The sequence below is a fragment of the Fringilla coelebs genome (genome assembly GCF_963513975.1).
Source record: "Fringilla coelebs genome assembly, chromosome: 23".
NCBI lineage: Eukaryota > Metazoa > Chordata > Aves > Passeriformes > Fringillidae > Fringilla > Fringilla coelebs.
This window is the reverse complement of record NC_140049.1, coordinates 1,712,527-1,729,939: the sequence shown is the minus strand read 5'-3', so window position 1 is coordinate 1,729,939 and position 17,413 is coordinate 1,712,527. Positions and strand designations below refer to the sequence as shown.

Here is a 17,413-nt window from a genome sequence, read left to right as displayed (position 1 = left end):
CCTTTTCTACTCTGCTTCTATTTTCCCTGGAAACTTTGAAACTTACAAGTCTTGGAGGCCTCTACTCCAACAGTTCTTTATGAAACTTGCTGAACAGTTCAGGAGACAGCAAGAGAAGAGATATGCCACAGGAGGCAAACACTGGGCAGTTTCTTCACCAGCCTTGTTACCACCTCAGCTAATTTCAAAAGGACCAACCAAACCTCTCCATTTTATTTTGGCACACAAGGTTCAAAAGGAGCACAGGAGGAACAAAACATGAAGAACACTCTTCTGATAACTCTCAGGGCCACAGGGCACCAGTGGCTACAGATAACAACTCCAGCCTCACTGGAGTTTTTGAAACATAGCATCAGGTACAAACTGTTTATTCATCAATAAAGTGCCTGTTCAGCTTTAGGTAGTCACAACTTGCAGGAACTTACAAACCACCTGAGTCAAAAGTTCTCACAGAATAAAGATAAATTACAGTGCAAGTCTGTGATATATTAAGGACATTCAGAAAGCCACAATGCTATTGATTCCCGAGCACGGTGTAGCTACAACTCATGATAATTAATGTGAGAAGAAGAACAGTCAGGCAGGAAGAGGATTCATGAGCCTTAGCTCAGTTCCACGATATACTATTAAGTCATTATGTAAGTGTTTGGCAAGTCATGTAATTCCTCTGTTTATACATGTCTGAGAGGTTATGGCCCTGATTTACATGTTTTGAGTGGGTGCTGTGAGAATGGAGATGAGTAAAATCTCCCCAAACGCAATGGGCATAACAACTGCTTTTTTTTATTCATGACTGCAGAAATCTGTGTTGCTTTTTTGAGCAGGATAGAAAAAAAAACCCCAAAACCAAGACTTCAGGGACTGGGAACCACCACCTAAAACCAAAGCCCTGCAGAAGCTGCTCTGTGTGGGCACAGTGACATATTGAGGGGCTGGATAGTGGTGGGGTGTCATGTGTCCGAGTCAGACAGCCAAGGTGAAAGCAAGAGAAACATTTGCAGCATGACCCTGAGCAAGAGCAAACACAGGGCTTTGTGGGGCTGCTTGCCAGCTGGAAAGAGGCTTGAAACAGTGAGTAAAGAAACTGCCTCCTGTTTAATTCCTACAGTGTTCATGGCAAAAAACATTCAAATCAGACATTCTGGATAAAATCTGAACCGCATGGGAGCAGTGTCACTTTCTCCTCACAGAAAACTCTGGGGACCCAAAGTGCAACTGGGGGGCAACAGCAGGGGGTAGAGCCACACTGGGGGCACTGGGGGAGGACCCAAAAAACCCCATCGGTTTTGCAATCAATCCATCCATCACAGCCCCAGCAACAAGCAGATAATCGCTGTGTGAGTCACAGGAGTTGCTGACATTCTGCTAAGAAGGCACTGGAGGAACGTCCTGCACAACATGGCCACAGGGATCAATCAGCAATTCAGCAACTCCAGTGTCACAGCCAGACCTTTGCCATCCGTGCCAAGCGGACTTTGGTCCAACACAGGAGCCACTGGGTCCCGTGCCGTGGCCAGAACTCTGAATTCCAGAGCAGAAACCATTATTCAGCCTGAGGCGTTTTCTACTTAGGAGTGTCAGGGCTCTATTTAATCCCACCAGCTCAGTCAAATGCTGCAGGAAGGGGCCATGTCACATTAGCCAGTAAACAGAGACAAATGCTCAGTTTTACGTCACCAACCGCCTGTTGCTTATACACTGCACAAGATTTACATAACTCACACTAGGGCTGTGCCAAGAGACTCCTGCTCGCTCACCCAGCTAACACCATGAGCTGGAGCTTAGTTTGCAGTAGGATTTCTTCCTGTAGTACAGCAATCCAAGGCAAAAGGTATTGTAGGAGATACAAAAGACAGCAATGCAGCTCTTTCTCTTCCTAATCCACTACAACATAACTACATTTTCAGATGGACCACAACACCTTGTGAGCAATCGTTCTGGAATCAGTGATACTGACATTTTATGGACACTGAGAGGAAAAAATAAAAGCTCTGAGGGGCAGATTTCTACTGCAACTCTTTCCAAGGCAGCCTGGCTGTGTTTGTTTGCTGGGCTGCAAACAGGCCTCAGAAGGTAGTGGGCTATTTGTGCACATAGGCCTGGGGCCAGCACTCCCATCCCGGGGTCATATTTCAGTGCGCTTTGCCATTGGGAAACAACAACACTCCTCTGCAGCATCGAGTTAAAAACTAACTAAAGAGCAACGCATGCTGGAAACATATTTGCCCCGTTTGTGATCAAATAATCCCAAACCCACCTCCCCACTCCCACCGTGTGATCCGTTTGATGGGGGATGTTTGGAGTGAGCCCTTCTATGTGTTTCAATGCCTCTTGGACTTCCCAGTAGAGAACTAAAAAGAAGCTTCCAGAAACTGAAGAGAAATTCACAGTGGCAAAAGCCAAAGTCAGGATGACAAAGCAAATCTGCCTTAAGTTCACGTTCTCTGACACAGACAACCCCAGGAGATAGGGACCAAGCGGTGGCAGCTGCGCTCTGTGCCAGAGGCACCCCCAGCTCACACCTCGCACAGCCACTGGCTCTGTCCCACTCCTCCCCCCAAGAGACAGTGCTCCTCCTCCTCCCTGGCCCCAAAACCCCCAAGATCAGTTGCAGGGCAGCACTCTGGGGAAAATGCCGCTTGCAGAGGTGAACTCTCTGAAGTCTGGTGATGTGCAGGCAGCTGAACCCAAGCAGCACACCCTGCAGTCGCCCTTCTGCCACAGGCACAGCATCAGTGCAGCCCACAACCAAGTGTGACCCTAATGACAGAGATGCCTTAGGGCACCCACACTCAAGGCCTTGAGATTAGTCTATTTTAAAATACATATTTGGGTTTTTTTAGGTCCTTGCCCAGCTGTAACTGCATAGCCCCAGTTGCAGACACTGCAGGGACAGACACAAGGGTCAGCCCTCAGAGGCTCCAGTTATCATCTAAAGGCTTCTGCTCACACATCCCTGCCTGCTAGATTTCACTCTTCACTGTGACTTACACCACACTACTTACTACCCTCTGCTCTCTGCCATAGGAGATAAATTACTATTATAAACCAAACAACTCTGCAAATCCAGCCAGTGTAATTGACATGATTGAGCTCTCCTAATTACAGGGCTGGCCAAGCAGCTCTTTCTTCACAGGGCCCTCCAGGTTTCAGGCCCTCCTTACCTTCCCAAAATTAAGCAATTTTTCCATTTTTAGAGCAGTCCCAGACCACAGCAGTTTGTAGCCCTGCCACACTTACAGAGCAGGTCTGACAGGATCCAACTCCTGTTGGAAAAGCCTTGCAGTCACAAGTCACCCCAGTGATGGGGTGAGCCCAGGACTCAGGACCATGCTCAATTTTAGCCCTAAGAGCAAGATTCCAGAAAGAGACAGGGGAGTAGGAAGCAAGTACAGGTTGTAGCACCACATCATCAACCAAATCCACTCTAATTCTGGGTATCCCTCTCCTTCCTCTCCAAGGGCACTCCGTAACTCTTGGGTGACAAATGCTTTTCCCACACAACACCAAAGTGTTCCTTTCCAGATCAATCCTTCTGCTCTGGTGCTTCATTTCAAGCCTCAGGAGCTAAATTAAAACAGTCAAGTTAAAACCCTCTCTGCTAATAGCTCTGGTAACATCCCTTAACAATTCCTAAGTGATAGCAAAGAGGTAGTTCATCTTGAGCCCTTCTTTCCCTTCTCCATTTTTTCCAGACAGCCTTTTGTTATGTTAAACCAATATACTTAGCCATTAATTAATTAAAGTAATTCAGCTTCAAAATTAAGAGAAACTCTTCCAAATCAGTTCACAAACTCAAGGCCTCCTTACACAACCTCCCTGTCCTGCAAACAACCAAGGGCATACAGGTAAATGGAAATTGTCTTTTCATTGATTGTATCAGACTTTCTAAGGAGACTGAAGACACTGAAGCACAGAGGCTGCTGAGGCCTCAAGCAAAGCAGGGCACAGGCACAAAACCCTTCTGCTCCCCAGAATATGAAGAATTCTTTCAGCATAGAGAAGTTCAGTATCTTGGAAGAAAAGCAGTACAAGCAGGTGCTCCAATCATACAAGACAAGGGACCTTAGAATTTGAACTATAAATATTACAGGAAGCTCTAAGCTTTCATCTTTTGTCAAATTACTTGATAAGAGAGCCAAAGACAAAGATGTAATTTTTTAAAATAACAGATTTTTGGGGAGTAAAAATTCAAATCAAATCACAGTTTAGGCTCAAAATCCAACCTGCAAATTTCTCTCTCTCTGACTCTTGCCCATGCCCACAGCACAGCACCCACCATGGCCTGCTCCTGGGGAGCACTGCAGAGCTCTGCTTCTCCTGAGCTGCTGGAGAACACAACGGACAGAATGCCCCCTGCAATGGCACCTTCCATTTGGAATTTCAGAAGGGAGGCAGCCCCCAGGCCATGCAGAGACAGCCAGCAATATTTCTTATGTAACAAATGGACTTGGTCATTGGAAGGAAGGTGCCAATGGAGGGTAAGAGGAATCAGGCAGGTGCCCTCAGCACTCACAGGGTGCAGTGCTTTGTCATAAGCCAAGCAACTCAGGTGACATCTCCTGGAAATATGCAATGTAGACGCTGGGCAGTGCTAAACAGCACAATAAAATCTCCAGCCCAGAACACGTGATGTAGGACACCTCATTCTCCTTCTGTAACTCAAGTCTCCACCTTCACAGAGCTCCTCTCGCTCTCCAAATGCAATCTGTAACCAGGCACCACAGCACCCCATAAGGTGTCTATTGTTAAAAAACAAAAATAAACAGTGCAGCAGATGGACAGTTTCTCACTCCCAAATAATGGAACTTCTCTACATGATACAGGAGGGAGAGACTAAAAATGCATATGGGAGACATCCTAGTGAGGCAACCCCTTTTGTCTCTTCATTTCCACAATCTTAGTTGGATGTTCCTAATCCCAGCTCTTGGGGACCTGGATTGCTGATAATCCAGGCTGGGACAACTCCAACAGCTTCTATCACTCCTGAAGCAGGAGATGCCTCACTCCAAGCCTTGGAGAAGGCTGAAGGGGGTGGGGGAAGAGGCATGCACATCAGGCTGCAGGGAAGCACTTCTACCTGGAGCTTTCAATTCAAACCTTCAATAGGGATGACACATGGCAATTAAGTGCAAAGTCTCAAGGTGTTTTGAAGGGCTGGAATTTTAATCAGTGACTATCTTTCAGCAGACAGAATTTCAGAAAGCAGAATTACTGTGTCAGTTTTCTTCGTTCTTGACCCCCTCTTATACTAAAGTTACACTAAATTCTATGCATGAAGTCGGGAAACTACATTATAAAATGTTTGATGATGGAAAAGAATCACTGAGGGAAGCTGAAAGTTTTAAGCTGATTTACACAGCTGAAAGGGAGGGGGAAGATCTGACTAATTTAAAGCTTATGTATTTTTTCACATGAGGACACAGAAAAACATTTCATTGTTTTAGTTGAAAGCAACAGTTCCACAAGTGGGGTGTTCTACGAAGAAGACAGAAACCTGTGGTGACAGAAGCAATCCTGTGTCTGCAGGGGCAGCATGAGGAGAGAAACTGAGAGCCCACAGGAGAGGCACAGTGTCCTCAGAACACCAAACCAACAAAGGAACTCACTTTTCCTGGGCAGCTTTAATGTGCACAGAAACACCAACAGCAGCTGCTGAAACCTTCTTGAGATACCTGCACAGGGCTGAGCACATCACCTGAGCACAGCAAAGCACCTGAGCACAATCCCTTGCCCAACAGCAGCACCACAATAATATTGCTACAAGCAGGAGTTCCCAGAACCATCCCCAGCAGCTGAGCCCTCCCAAAGCAGTTGGTCCCAGCAGCTTTAAGAGGGGGGTAAAATATCCTGAGAATGTCCCAGCAGGAGCTGCCACTGAAAACAGGCAACAGCTCTTCCCACTGGAAAGTCATTGAGAGCTGCCAGTACACAGGAGATTCTGTAACTGCCAATTCCTCAGTACAAACTATGTTACCAATCTATAAAAGTCTGATGAAAATGAAAGGGGATTAAGCTACAGAAACTGTCTGAGAACAAGTTGGGGCATGTAAGGCAGAGTCCAGCTGGACCAAAATTATACTGTACCCAATTCCCAATTCTGCTACAGTTACCTGCTTATGCTTTGATGCCACAGGCACCAAATTTTTCAATGCTTTGTACCTTAGATAACAATTATAGTATGTTCCACAGTTATAAATACAATTTCTTTAGAGTCTATATTTCAATATATACAATTTCTTTAGAGTCTAGATTTCATTCAAAATAATCAGGTCAAACACTTGAGTTGCTCTGGAGAAGAGGTGTGGGTTTGGGTTTTTTTTATGCACTAGATAAAAGCTTCTAAGAAAATATTTTTAAATTGTTTAATTCTGTAATGTTGCTATTTTTAGTAGCATTAGGAGACAGCTGTGGACACAGAGAGGCAGCAGTCTGGGATGGTTCACAGGCACCAAGAGACACCCACAGTGTTTCAAGTGAGCCACAACAGACCAAACAGTTTAAAACCTCTTTTCCCTCCCCAACCCAAGGGTGTAAATGACCCTGCACCCACTGCAATCTAGAGAGCTCCCCAGACTGTCCTGACATCCCGGCAACAGCACATCAGCAACCACCAGATCTGCTTCTGGGGTGCCACTTCTGCCTGTGAGGACAGCGTGTCACCAACTGGGTTACAGTAAGATGGACATCAAGTCCAAAGCCTCAGCTTCCTTCTTCCCTACGAAAGCTTATCAACACCCCATCAGTGTTTTGAGGCAACCCTTCTCACCAGACTTGGCCCAGCTGGTCACCATAAACAAATATTAACCCAACCAGAGTCACACCGAGACACAGATTGCTCGACAAACGTGTACTGAGTCACAGAAAGAACACGGGACTCTGGTCTCTGTCACCTGATAACGATGACGGGAACTCCCACCCACTGCTGTCACTGCCCCATGGATGCTGGGTGAGGAACGACAACCCACAGGCATGCCCAGGGAAGGATGATTTATTTGCAGGATCAGGTCTCAGTATCCTGTCTCCTCCTTGACAAGAGGATTCCCCACCAAAGGGAAGGGGTGTCAAAACTGAGCTCGAGGTCTGTGCTGAGCAGTGGGGAAGTTTTCCTCACATTTGTCAGAACATGGATTCAGTTTGAAGATCAGACCAAACATCTGTTCTCAGAGGACACCTGCATGCTGCAGGTATCTGCAGACACCTGAGGTTAAAAATCAGGAGCAATGCTGGTGTGAGCTGCTGTGGGAAACACATCCCAGGTGAGTGAATCCCCTTGACCCAGTCTGTTCTGTTAAATTTGGAGTGTCCCGACTTCTCACACAAATATACATCAAGTATTTCTCTGAGTAGCACCTACACTTCATGCAAGTCATGGGAAAAGCAATTAAACCCCTATTAGTTAAACCATGTCTTTAGACTCCCAATTAAGTACATCCACTTCTGGGTAATACAAATGTTTCACTGGATATAAAGAATTTGAACAGCCCACCCACAGGGATGGAAATGTGAATCTATAAGACAACTGTAGCACAGAACTGCCTCACACCTGACGTGAGAGAGAACAAGGTGCAGATTTCTGCAGTATTTTCAGAGATAAACTTATATTCATGCAAAACATATCCTAGGGAGTACTAGTTAAACCATGACACAGCTACAGATTCTCCTAAAGAGATGAAAAAAACATGAGGATCTCTAGAAGAGATCTGACTTTACAAATAATGACCTTTTCACCTAAAGCTGGATCCAAAAAGCTTTGTTACAATAATGCTTTTTTTCCCCCCACACACAATGGAAACCATCGTTACCTGACATACTTCAATTAAATATCACACCTACTGCTCTGATAAAAATTCAGCTTCCTAAACAAGAGCTAAAATGAGAATGTAAAGAAATATTACATGTAAATTATTGAAATATACATTAGTTCTTCCAAACTGGGAATCTCTGAGCCAGCTACACTAAAATATGGATTTTAAATCCACCACCATTAGCTACTTCAAACTAATTCACTTTCTCATGGAATTAAAGCAGCTCCAAGCCTCTCACCCACAAAACCGGCACACACTCCAATTAAAAGAAAATCATTCTTTTTTTCTTGTCCCAATACAATTTCCACACCAGCTTTAAAGGAATCCAATGACTTTTATGGAGCTCCAGGAGCTCACTGTGAAGGCCAGCCAAGGCCAAAGGGGTTCAGACCCACTCCTGCCCATTTCACAGATCACTGTGGAGCTGTAGGCAACACGTGGGACTTCACTGCACCACAAAAACCCTCCTGTGAGCCCCCTCCGTCCCATCTGTGGTGGGGCCCCACATCTGCAGGGGAAGGAGCAGAGCCAAGGTAACCGAGGAGGATTTGATCCTGGATGCAACAGTAGCAAAATGCCCTCCCCAGTCCACTGCCCAGAGTTTCCTCCCAAGGAAGAAACGTTTTCAGCGTCAAAACAGTTCATTTTTGGTTCTGCTTTTTGAACAAAGAAGTTCACTTTTGGTTTTAGGCCGAAAGTGAAAGCTCAGCCTCTCCCTCTGCAGCCTCTCTGAATGGAAAATAAATACCTAAATAGTAAAGCAGGATGGTGTGTGCTGCTGCTGGGGAATGTACAGCCAGGATCTCAAGAATCAAATTCATGCAGCAAGAAGGCAAGAAGTCAGCACAGAAAACAGACATAACTCCAGCAAAGTGTTTAATAAATACCAGGGAAATACAAAGGGTTTAACCTGTATTTCCTGCAGATCAAGGAACAGCCTCTGAAACTTTGGATGAATATGTTCAACCCAAAGCATTTTTGCAGCACTTAATAAAGCCAGCTGGCAGTTCCTTAGCACTGCCCAAGCCTGGCAGAGGTCTGAAGGGGCACTGAGCATTCCTGGGAACTGGAGAAGTGGACACAGACTTTTAGAGGCTACTTACAGGTATTCCTCCCCAGTCAGCCACTAATTTCCCCCCCTAGATTGGCCAAACAAGCTGTTTAAAAATAATTCCTTTATTCCAGCAGTACTACTAATTCACTGTAAGTCCTCTGACCACAATTACTAATGATGCTGTTGGAAATGGGCTTTCAAAGCACATTAAGCTCTGAGTGTTCCCTACAGTACATGAAAGACACAAAGTGGGGAAGGAAGTGTGGGTCTGGAGATGACAGTTATTGCCAAAGAGCAGCTTTCACACCTGGGAACAAATTCTAGTGAAACTATTTATGTCTTTGATAATTAACTCACACATGGGGCATTGCCAGAGACAACCTGGAACACCCAACACGTGCATTTGTGTCACCCCACCATGAGCTCCCTCACCATTTCCTGCAGGTGAACATCAACCCTGATGCAGAAGGAAGGGATCATCCCTGAAAGAATGTGCCATGCCTTTAACACTAGGAAAAGCGATCTGATAGTCTCATCAAGACAAATTATTTGCAGGTGCTGGTGCCAGAAGGTTCTGACCCTAATCCCAGGCCACACAAGGCAAACCTGGTAGGGCACCTGAATCACCTGGGCAGTGTGGATTGCACAGGGCCCCTCAATGACACGGGAAAGGCGCTTCCAGAACAGGAACACGTGTCCCGATTGTCCCTGCTGAGGGACAGCAGGGATAGTGCAGGGTCAGCCCAGCAGGGCCAACGACCCCGTGGCCACCCAGGATGGGGTGGGAGCTGGGCAGTGGGACAAGCACAGGACACAGCAACACGAGGAACAGCACCAAGCTGGGGGAGAAGGAGCAGCCCCTGCCAGGCTGAGAACAGGCCCTCACATGGGCTCTGAGCCCCCTCAGAGCAGCCCCAGCCCGTGTTTGTTTGCACACACATCTCACCACCCCAACAGGCACATGCCCATCCAGCCACAAGACCTACCAAACTTGATTAAAAAAATGTGAAAACCCATGTTTTCAGAACCAAACTACTGAAGTTGGGAAATTAAGGCTATTTCAACCACTTCAGTCAGTTCTGAAGCTGGATTTGAAACACTGTTATTTCAAACAAGAATTCCATATTCCTGAATGAAAAAGAGCTGCTTTGGCACAAACCAGGAACACTCTGGCTACACAGAGCATCTTCAGGAGTAACTTTCAGGGAACTCTGTTCCCTGCTCTCCCCAGGAGCCTCACAGAACTCCCAGTGCAGTGTCAGTTTTAGTCATATCACCAACACATGGATGAGGTGGGAAAGCATCTTCTGCTGGGAGCCAATCGTTTCTTCCAAGCAAACTCCTGAACTCCTCGAGACCTCCTTAAACATTTTGTCAGCTTACAAAGCCCAATTAATTACTTGCTATTCCCCTACTCCTTCTGCAGATGCTTATTTGCCACTAAAATTCGATATAGAGCTGCAGGAGGAAGGAAAAACCAAAACCAAAAAGCTGATGAAGTTGTCTCACTACTGTTTATAGACTCAACAATTCCACACAAGTTTTCCCCCAACTGTTGATATCCTGACCTCCTCTTGGATTTCAGTTTTCAAAGCCGAGGTTTCTGGGTTTGATGCTCTACCTCTAAGCACAGCTTAGCTAAGTGATCTCTCTGTTCACAGTGTTTGAAACACACAGCACTCGCTTGCTCTCCTACAGCCCCCACCCTGCAGAGCTTTTAGGTCAACACACTTTGGAAATGGGCTGAGAGGTGCAAGGGCTCAAAACGAGCCAAATCCCCCGACTCACAGAGCAGCCGCTCCACAACATCCTTTTCACAGTTCCTGGGCTCACTGCACCAGAACACTCCTAGCTGCTGTTTTTCACCCTTGTACTAAATATCTCCCCTGTTTTTCTCGAACTACAGCCTCGCTGATAACCCGTGCCTGCTTTTTCCTTGGGCAGTGACACAGAGCCTTTATCAAGACAAACACACACCCGAGAGTCAGAAGATTTAGAGAGACCCTCAGTCCACAAGCAGACGCTGAGTTTTCCCCAAACACCCCGGTAACTCTCACACGTGCACCGCGGCCGCTTCCAGGGTCCTACAGCGCCTTTCTGCCACAATTTCCCTCCTTCTGAAGCTGCCTCAAAGTCGGGGCGCCACAGCCCGTCCCCGAACGCAGCCTCACACGCCCCGTGTATCTGTTCGCCACCCCAACAGCTCCGCGGCCCTCGCACCGGCGAACCCGCACCCCGGGCTGGGGCCGAGAGTCAGCCCCGTCCGCCCCGGCCCCGTCCCGCTCCCCCACCGCCATGGGAGCCGCCTCCGGCCCCGCGCCACCCGCCCGGCCCGGGCAGGGGACAGAGGGCCCAGCACAAACACCGCCCGTTTGTCCCCCGCCCCGCCGGGGCCCGAAGCCTTGGGGCGACCGGGCCGGGGGGGGGGGGGACCGGGGCCGCGGCCCCTCGGCCCCGCGAGCCCCCTCAGGCCGCCCCGCCCGCCCCCCCCCGGCCCCGGGCCCGCACCAGTTGGTCATGTCGAGGAAGAAGGCGCAGCCGGCGGGGCTGAGCTGGAAGCCGAGCAGGCGCTGGAACTCGCCGATCAGCACGTCCTTGTCGGTGGTGCCGAGGCAGCTGAACTTCTGCATGAGCTCCGCGTCCAGGTCCACGTCCATGCCCTCCATGGCCGGGGGTCCCGGGGGCTCCGCGGCCGGGCCGGGGCCGCCTCAGCGCCGCGCGCGCGGGGGGGGCGCGCGGGGGCGGGCGGGCGGGCGGGCGGAGGGGGGGGAGAAAGTGGGTGCGCGCGCCGCCGCCGCCGCCAGCACTGCGCCTGCGCCGCCCCGCCCCGCGGCGCGCGGCACGCGACGTCACCCTCCAGCCGGCGTCACCCCACGCGCGGTGCGGGGCGGGGCCGCGTGCCCGCGGGGGGAGGGAGGGAGGGCGGCAAGGGCGAGGGGGCGGGGCCAAGCATGCAAATGAGCGCGGCGCGTGACTCGGGGGCTCCGCGCGGGATCCGCTGCGTCACGGCGGGGCGGGGCGATCCCCCGTCTCCGCCCACATTCGCGCTCTGCCATCCATATATGGCGGGAAGTGCGCGTGTTTGTGTATGCAAATTAGCTTCAGTGACGTCACAGGGCGCCATGCAAATGAGAGGCGCAAGGCTCGACGGGACCACCTTCGGTGTTTTTTTCCGCCTAAAAATGATGTTTTCCCTGCAGTTTTCGACGGCGCGAGCCTGCTCCGTGCGCGGCGGGCGATCAGAACCACCGGGCGTGTTCCGAGAGGAGAACACAGAGAACGAGGAGAACGCGCTTTGGCAGCGCAGGGGGCCCCAATTAACCCTGCCCGCCGGGGGGCGCTGCCGGGGCTGTGGGCGGGTGATGGCGGCGTGACGAGGGACGGACGGACGGGCGGGCGCGGAATGGCTCCACCTGCCGGGCGGGAAGAACGACACGGCGGAGCCCATTACTGTCACTTCCGGGTCCTACGGCAGCCGGCGGGGGTCAAGCGGCGGACGGCGGCGCTGTGTGAGCGCGTCACTGCGCGTGTGCGCCACTTCCGGCTGGCGGCGGCGGGAGCACCATGCCCAAGTGAGTGCGGGAGGCCGGGCCGGGGCTCCCCGGCGGGCCCGGGCGGGGCTCCTCGGGCGGGGGTCGCTGCTTCTCGAGGGTCCTGGTGCTCCCCGCGAGCCCAGGGGCGCGGATGACCGGGCGGGCTGAGCCCTGGCGCCCTGCGGAGTCGTTCCCGAGGCTCCGTTAACGCTCACAGCGGGCTGTCAATAACATAATAAGGCTTTTAATAATAATAACGCTTTTTCCCGACAGGTTTTACTGTGATTACTGTGACACATACCTCACCCATGACTCGGTGAGTACCAAATCATCTGCTTCAATTCTTTCGTGCGTCAAGAGCATTTAAATAAAACTTAGCTCGGCTCAAAGCGGGTCCGGAGGGGTACAGCGGTGTTCCTTCGTGTTCTCCCCTTCCATGCAAAAAAGAGGGAGAACGTGCCATGCCCCTGGTGTTCTCCAGCGGGGCAGTGGCAGGGTCAGGGAAGGCAGCTGGGGGAGCCTCAGAGCAGCCTTTAGAGAGTCAACACTTATGTGCTGATAAAAAATTATATAAAAGCTTTGTACATCACCCCTCCTCTTCCTGGGCACAGAAACAAACCTGCTTTATGCTGCTGATTTATGCGTGTTTAAAATAACGAGGAATGCCAGTAAGCTTAGGGGTTTCTGTGGCCTTTCCCAGCCCTCCGTGAGAAAAACCCACTGCAGTGGCAGGAAGCACAAGGAGAACGTCAAGGACTACTACCAGAAATGGATGGAGGAGCAAGCCCAGAGCCTGATTGACAAAACAAGTAAGGCCAATCTTTCTGTGACCCCGGCTGCCTCCCCCTTCCTTCCCCTGCCTTTCCTCCAGCTGCTGTTCCCTGCTTCCACCTTGACTTTTCCTCACTTCCCTGGGGAGTCTTTGCTCAGTGAGTCGCGAGTAAAATCTTGGAGTGTGGATCTTGGGTTCCTCAGGTTTTGAGCTGTCCTGGGAGAGCTCTGCCTACCACACAACAGTTGAAGTTCCCTCCCAGGGCTGGTGGCAGTGGCTCCATGTCACTGTTCATGAGGGCTGTCAGTGCCACTGCTCTCAGTGATATCCTGCAGGGCCTCATAACAAACCTGTGCTGCTTGGCAGTGGCAGTTTTTGCTAAGAGCATGGGTAAGAATTCCAAAAGATAGGAAAATGGACATAAAAATGTGTGGATCGTTGCATTTTTCCGTGCTGGGGTTGCCTGCCCTCAGTTGCCAAGGGATGTAGTTTTCTGGCACTTAAAGGCTTAACTGAAGTGTAGCATTGATTCCTCTGTCACTTCAAGAGGTCCTTTTTCTCTTTCCTGTATGCAGGAAATGCAAACACCAGATTAGCTTTGTGGCAGCACTCCTTGGCTCGGGGGATAGCTCAGGCTGGACAGGACCCCTCAGGATCACTGATCCCACTCCCAGCTCCATGCAGGACTCCCTGAGACCTAACCATGTGACCAGCAGCATCCTCCAGCTGCTCCCTGAGCTCTGACAGACTCAGAGCTGTGCTCACTCCCCTGGGGAGTGTTCAGTGCCCAACCACCTCTGGGTGAAGACCTTTTCCTAAAACATCCAGTCTGGATTTCCCCGAACTCATCCTCACTCTATTTCCCTTTATCTATTTTCCTTGTGATGCTTCCAACTTCCCCATCTTTTGCCTTCCTTCCAGTCCATACCAGTGGGATTCCTCTCCTTCCTTGCCCCCCATTTCCTGCTCCTGGCCCCGTTGCCATTCCAGCACAGCATGGTCCCGGTGGAACGATGCGGATCCCGCCACGTGATTGATTTTTGATTTTTCCTTTCCTGCCCCCCCTCCCTCCTGCCCTGCCCTGCCCTGCCCAGGGGTGTGACTTCCACGCAGGAGCTCTCTAGTCCCAGCTGTAACCATAATTGTCTCCAGGAGTCTCAGGTGCTCCCCAGGTGCCAGGGATGTGTCCGGCGTGGGGCCAGCAGCGCACGCAGCATGACGTGACCGCGGGGCATGACACGGACGAGTGACCCGGCCCTTCCTCGGCCTAGTAACTGGTGTTTTTTTTTCCCTGGGATTCTTTCTTTCCTTTTTTTTTTTTTTCTTTTCCCCCCCAATGTAGCGGCTGCATTCCAGCAAGGGAAAATTCCACCGACGCCGTTCTCGGCACCACCTCCGGCTGGAGCCATGATTCCACCTCCTCCCAGCATCCGTAAGTTTGGGGCACTTTGGGACAGAGGTTGGGGCCCTCTGGAGCTGTGTTGTTTATATCCTCAGCTTGGAAAGAAAAGGCCTTTTAGCTTGAGGCCAGGCCATCTTGAGCTTGTGCTGCCAGGGTGTGAGGAAATTCTGTGTAAGAGCAGCTCAGTCCGTACTGTGCCTGATTTCTGGGATGCTGAGACCAGAAGCAGTGACAACACCTCATTCCATGGGGGCTCCCATGCAGGTGGCTCTGTTAAAACTGCACAGTGGGTTGGTTTGGGTTGGTTTTTCTAAATGGAAATCACTTTGGTTGCCTTTTGCCCTTGAGCTGGTGAAGGGCCCAGAGCCCTCCCAGCCCCCAGCCCTGCTGTTGGGAGTGGCAGCTCCCTGTGCTGGCTGTGCACAGCTGGAGTTGGTAGCCAGCATACTCCTCCTCTGCTCACTTCTAGCACCTGGAATCAGGGCTGGAATGGAGGCAGATGTACAGCCACCGAGGCACTAGTTACTGCCACGTGCTGTGAATAGCTGCAGTGCTCTTTGGTGGCTGAGAGTGCCAGTGTGTAACTGTTGTGTCTGTTTGTCCAGCTGGCCCCCCCCGGCCCGGCATGATGCCAGCCCCACACATGGGGGGGCCCCCGATGATGCCAATGATGGGCCCACCCCCCCCAGGAATGATGCCAGTTGGACCTGGTAAGTCTGGGATGGGGTAACTCTGCTGTGGGGGGCTGGCTGGGAGGGTCTGGGGGGTGTTTCCTGTCCCACCATCTGTTGGGCACTCAGGGCTGGGCTGGTCATGCTTTGGTCACACCTGTGTCACTGTTACCCCTGCATGGGGAGACTACAACAATTTTACAACCCTCATTAAACCCCTTTGCTTCTCATTGAGAATCACCAACATCCTGTGCAGCTGGAATTATGGCTCAGGGAAGTCATAGCTGTTGTCCCTCTACTCTGAGCAGTGATTGTTTAGGAGTTTGGTGCCTCCAGGTCTCAGGTTTTGCACAAGAGGTGCATTTTTTGCACTAAATGGTTTTTAGTGTTTAAAGCGTCTCAGGGGAACGTGTTCCAGAGAAACAATGGGTCTGGAAAAGGCTTTATCAGAACTGTAAACTAAAATGTCTTTGATCCATTCCACTCCTGAGCTTCCTGGCATTTGAAGAATTCTCAAGGGATATCTTATTGGAACAGTTCCCAGAACAAATCTATGGGAACACACACACACGTGCACTGAAAGTAGTGAAGTGTCTTTGCAGTGATTGTCTTGCCTTTGAAAGTGTTCTTTAAGTGTTTTTAAAGGCTCAAGATAAATGCACAATCTGTGATATTCAGCAGCCTGGTGAAAATAAATGGCAAAGTGGGATGGAAACCATTATTTCAGGGCTGTGCAGTAGAGCCCCTGCTTTTTCCTGGCAGAGGTGCTCAGTGTTTGTTTGTGAGCACATGGGAGGGTTTTGCAGCACTTTTCTCCAAATTAACACATTTCCAGATCAGTAATTAAGCTGGTGTGTCTCCTGAGTGGCTGGAAATAAGTTGTGAGTGAATATTGTCAGAATGGGTGTATAGCCCAGGGGCTTGGTTCCTCCTCTCCTGCTGGCTGAGCTCCTCAGGGAACGAATCCATCTCGGCAGCTGCCAGGTCAGAGCTTGGAGACTTGGAACATGGGAGTTCCCTGGAGCAGGGTAGAGAACCTGCCCACTGTACAGTATGAAATTTCCCCCTTCTGAGGGTGATGAGGCAGATGTTGCTGTGAAAAGAAGTTGTGGCTGCCCCTGGATCCCTGGAAGTGTCCAAGGCTGGGTTGGACAGGACTTGGAGCAACCTGGGATAGTGGAAGGCATTCCTGCCCCTGGTAGGGGAATGGAAATAAATCTTTAAGGTCCATCCCAACCCATGTTCTACCATGACTGGGCAGGTGGTGCTCCCAAGAGCAGTTCTCTAACCTGTCTTTCCCCTGGCAGCTCCTGGGATGAGGCCACCCATGGGAGGACACATGCCAATGATGCCAGGGCCCCCCATGATGAGACCCCCCTCCAGACCCATGATGGTGCCAACCAGGCCAGGAATGACCCGTCCAGACAGATAAAGATGGAGATGAAGCTGCCTTTTCATATTAGGACCTTCCCTATGATAAACACCACAGACCTGCATCCCTGGGGCTTTGTACCCAGTTGTGTGGAGAGATTCTGCTGTAACCTCAGCATACAAATGGACACACCCTGCACTGACTTGTACAAGGTCTGGCTTTTTGGGTGTCTCTTCAATTGTATTATTTCCCCCACCCCCCCCCCCCCATTGAATGATAAAAACGAGAATAAACATTGATGTTGTTTCCACATGGACTCAGAGCCTTGTTCTGAACTCTCTCCTGGGGAAGAAAATATGGGGGGGAGGAGCAGTGCTAGGCTGCCAGGGAAGTTCAGGGCTGATGGGGGAACCCCTGGGAAGGGGGTCCTGGAGGATCCTGGGGCAGCTCCAGGGTGGTCTGAAGGGGTGATCCCGGGTTGGTTCTGGAGTGAGGTCCGGAGGGGAGTTCCAGGGTGGTCCCTGGAGGGTCCTGGAGTGGCCTCTGAGAGGGGAGTCCTGAAGGATCCCGGGGTGGGTTCCTGGGGCTCCTGGGTTGGTCCTGAAGTGGGTTCCGAGTGGAGGTCGCAGAGCAGGTCCCTGGATGTCCGGGCGCTCACTGTGGCCGCCCCCTCCCCGCACACGGCCGGAGCGCGGCTGGGGCGGTGCGGACAGCGGCGGGCGGTGCGGGAAGGGGCCGGCCGGGGGCGGGCGGAGCGGAGCGGGCGGTGCGGGAAGGGGCTGGCCGGGGGCGGTGCGGGAA

General features: G+C 50.9%; 2 protein-coding genes across 3 annotated transcripts in view; one reads left to right on the top strand and one right to left on the bottom strand.

Moving 5' to 3' along the window:
• The window catches only part of ILRUN (inflammation and lipid regulator with UBA-like and NBR1-like domains), a 28,244-nt gene extending 16,631 nt beyond the window's left edge, over positions 1-11,613 (bottom strand). Inside the window, exon 1 of the mRNA XM_084220504.1 lies at positions 11,371-11,613. Coding sequence (XP_084076630.1) covers positions 11,371-11,528 — 158 coding nt within the window. The 5' untranslated portion in view covers positions 11,529-11,613. The remainder of the gene's footprint in view (positions 1-11,370) is intronic.
• A 683-nt stretch (positions 11,614-12,296) lies between these two features.
• Positions 12,297-16,928, top strand: SNRPC (small nuclear ribonucleoprotein polypeptide C). 2 transcript variants are annotated; one of them, XM_084220658.1, is made up of 6 exons: positions 12,297-12,434; positions 12,669-12,711; positions 13,096-13,204; positions 14,507-14,599; positions 15,175-15,279; positions 16,548-16,928. In XM_084220658.1, exons 1-6 carry the CDS (start codon positions 12,427-12,429, stop codon positions 16,670-16,672), a joined length of 483 nt encoding a protein of 160 aa, XP_084076784.1. In that variant the 5' UTR covers positions 12,297-12,426; the 3' UTR covers positions 16,673-16,928. The 2 variants fall into 2 exon arrangements, with proteins under 2 accessions (XP_084076784.1, XP_084076785.1); XM_084220659.1 differs by having other exon boundaries at positions 12,300-12,434; positions 14,510-14,599.
• Positions 16,929-17,413: the final 485 nt, after the last annotated feature.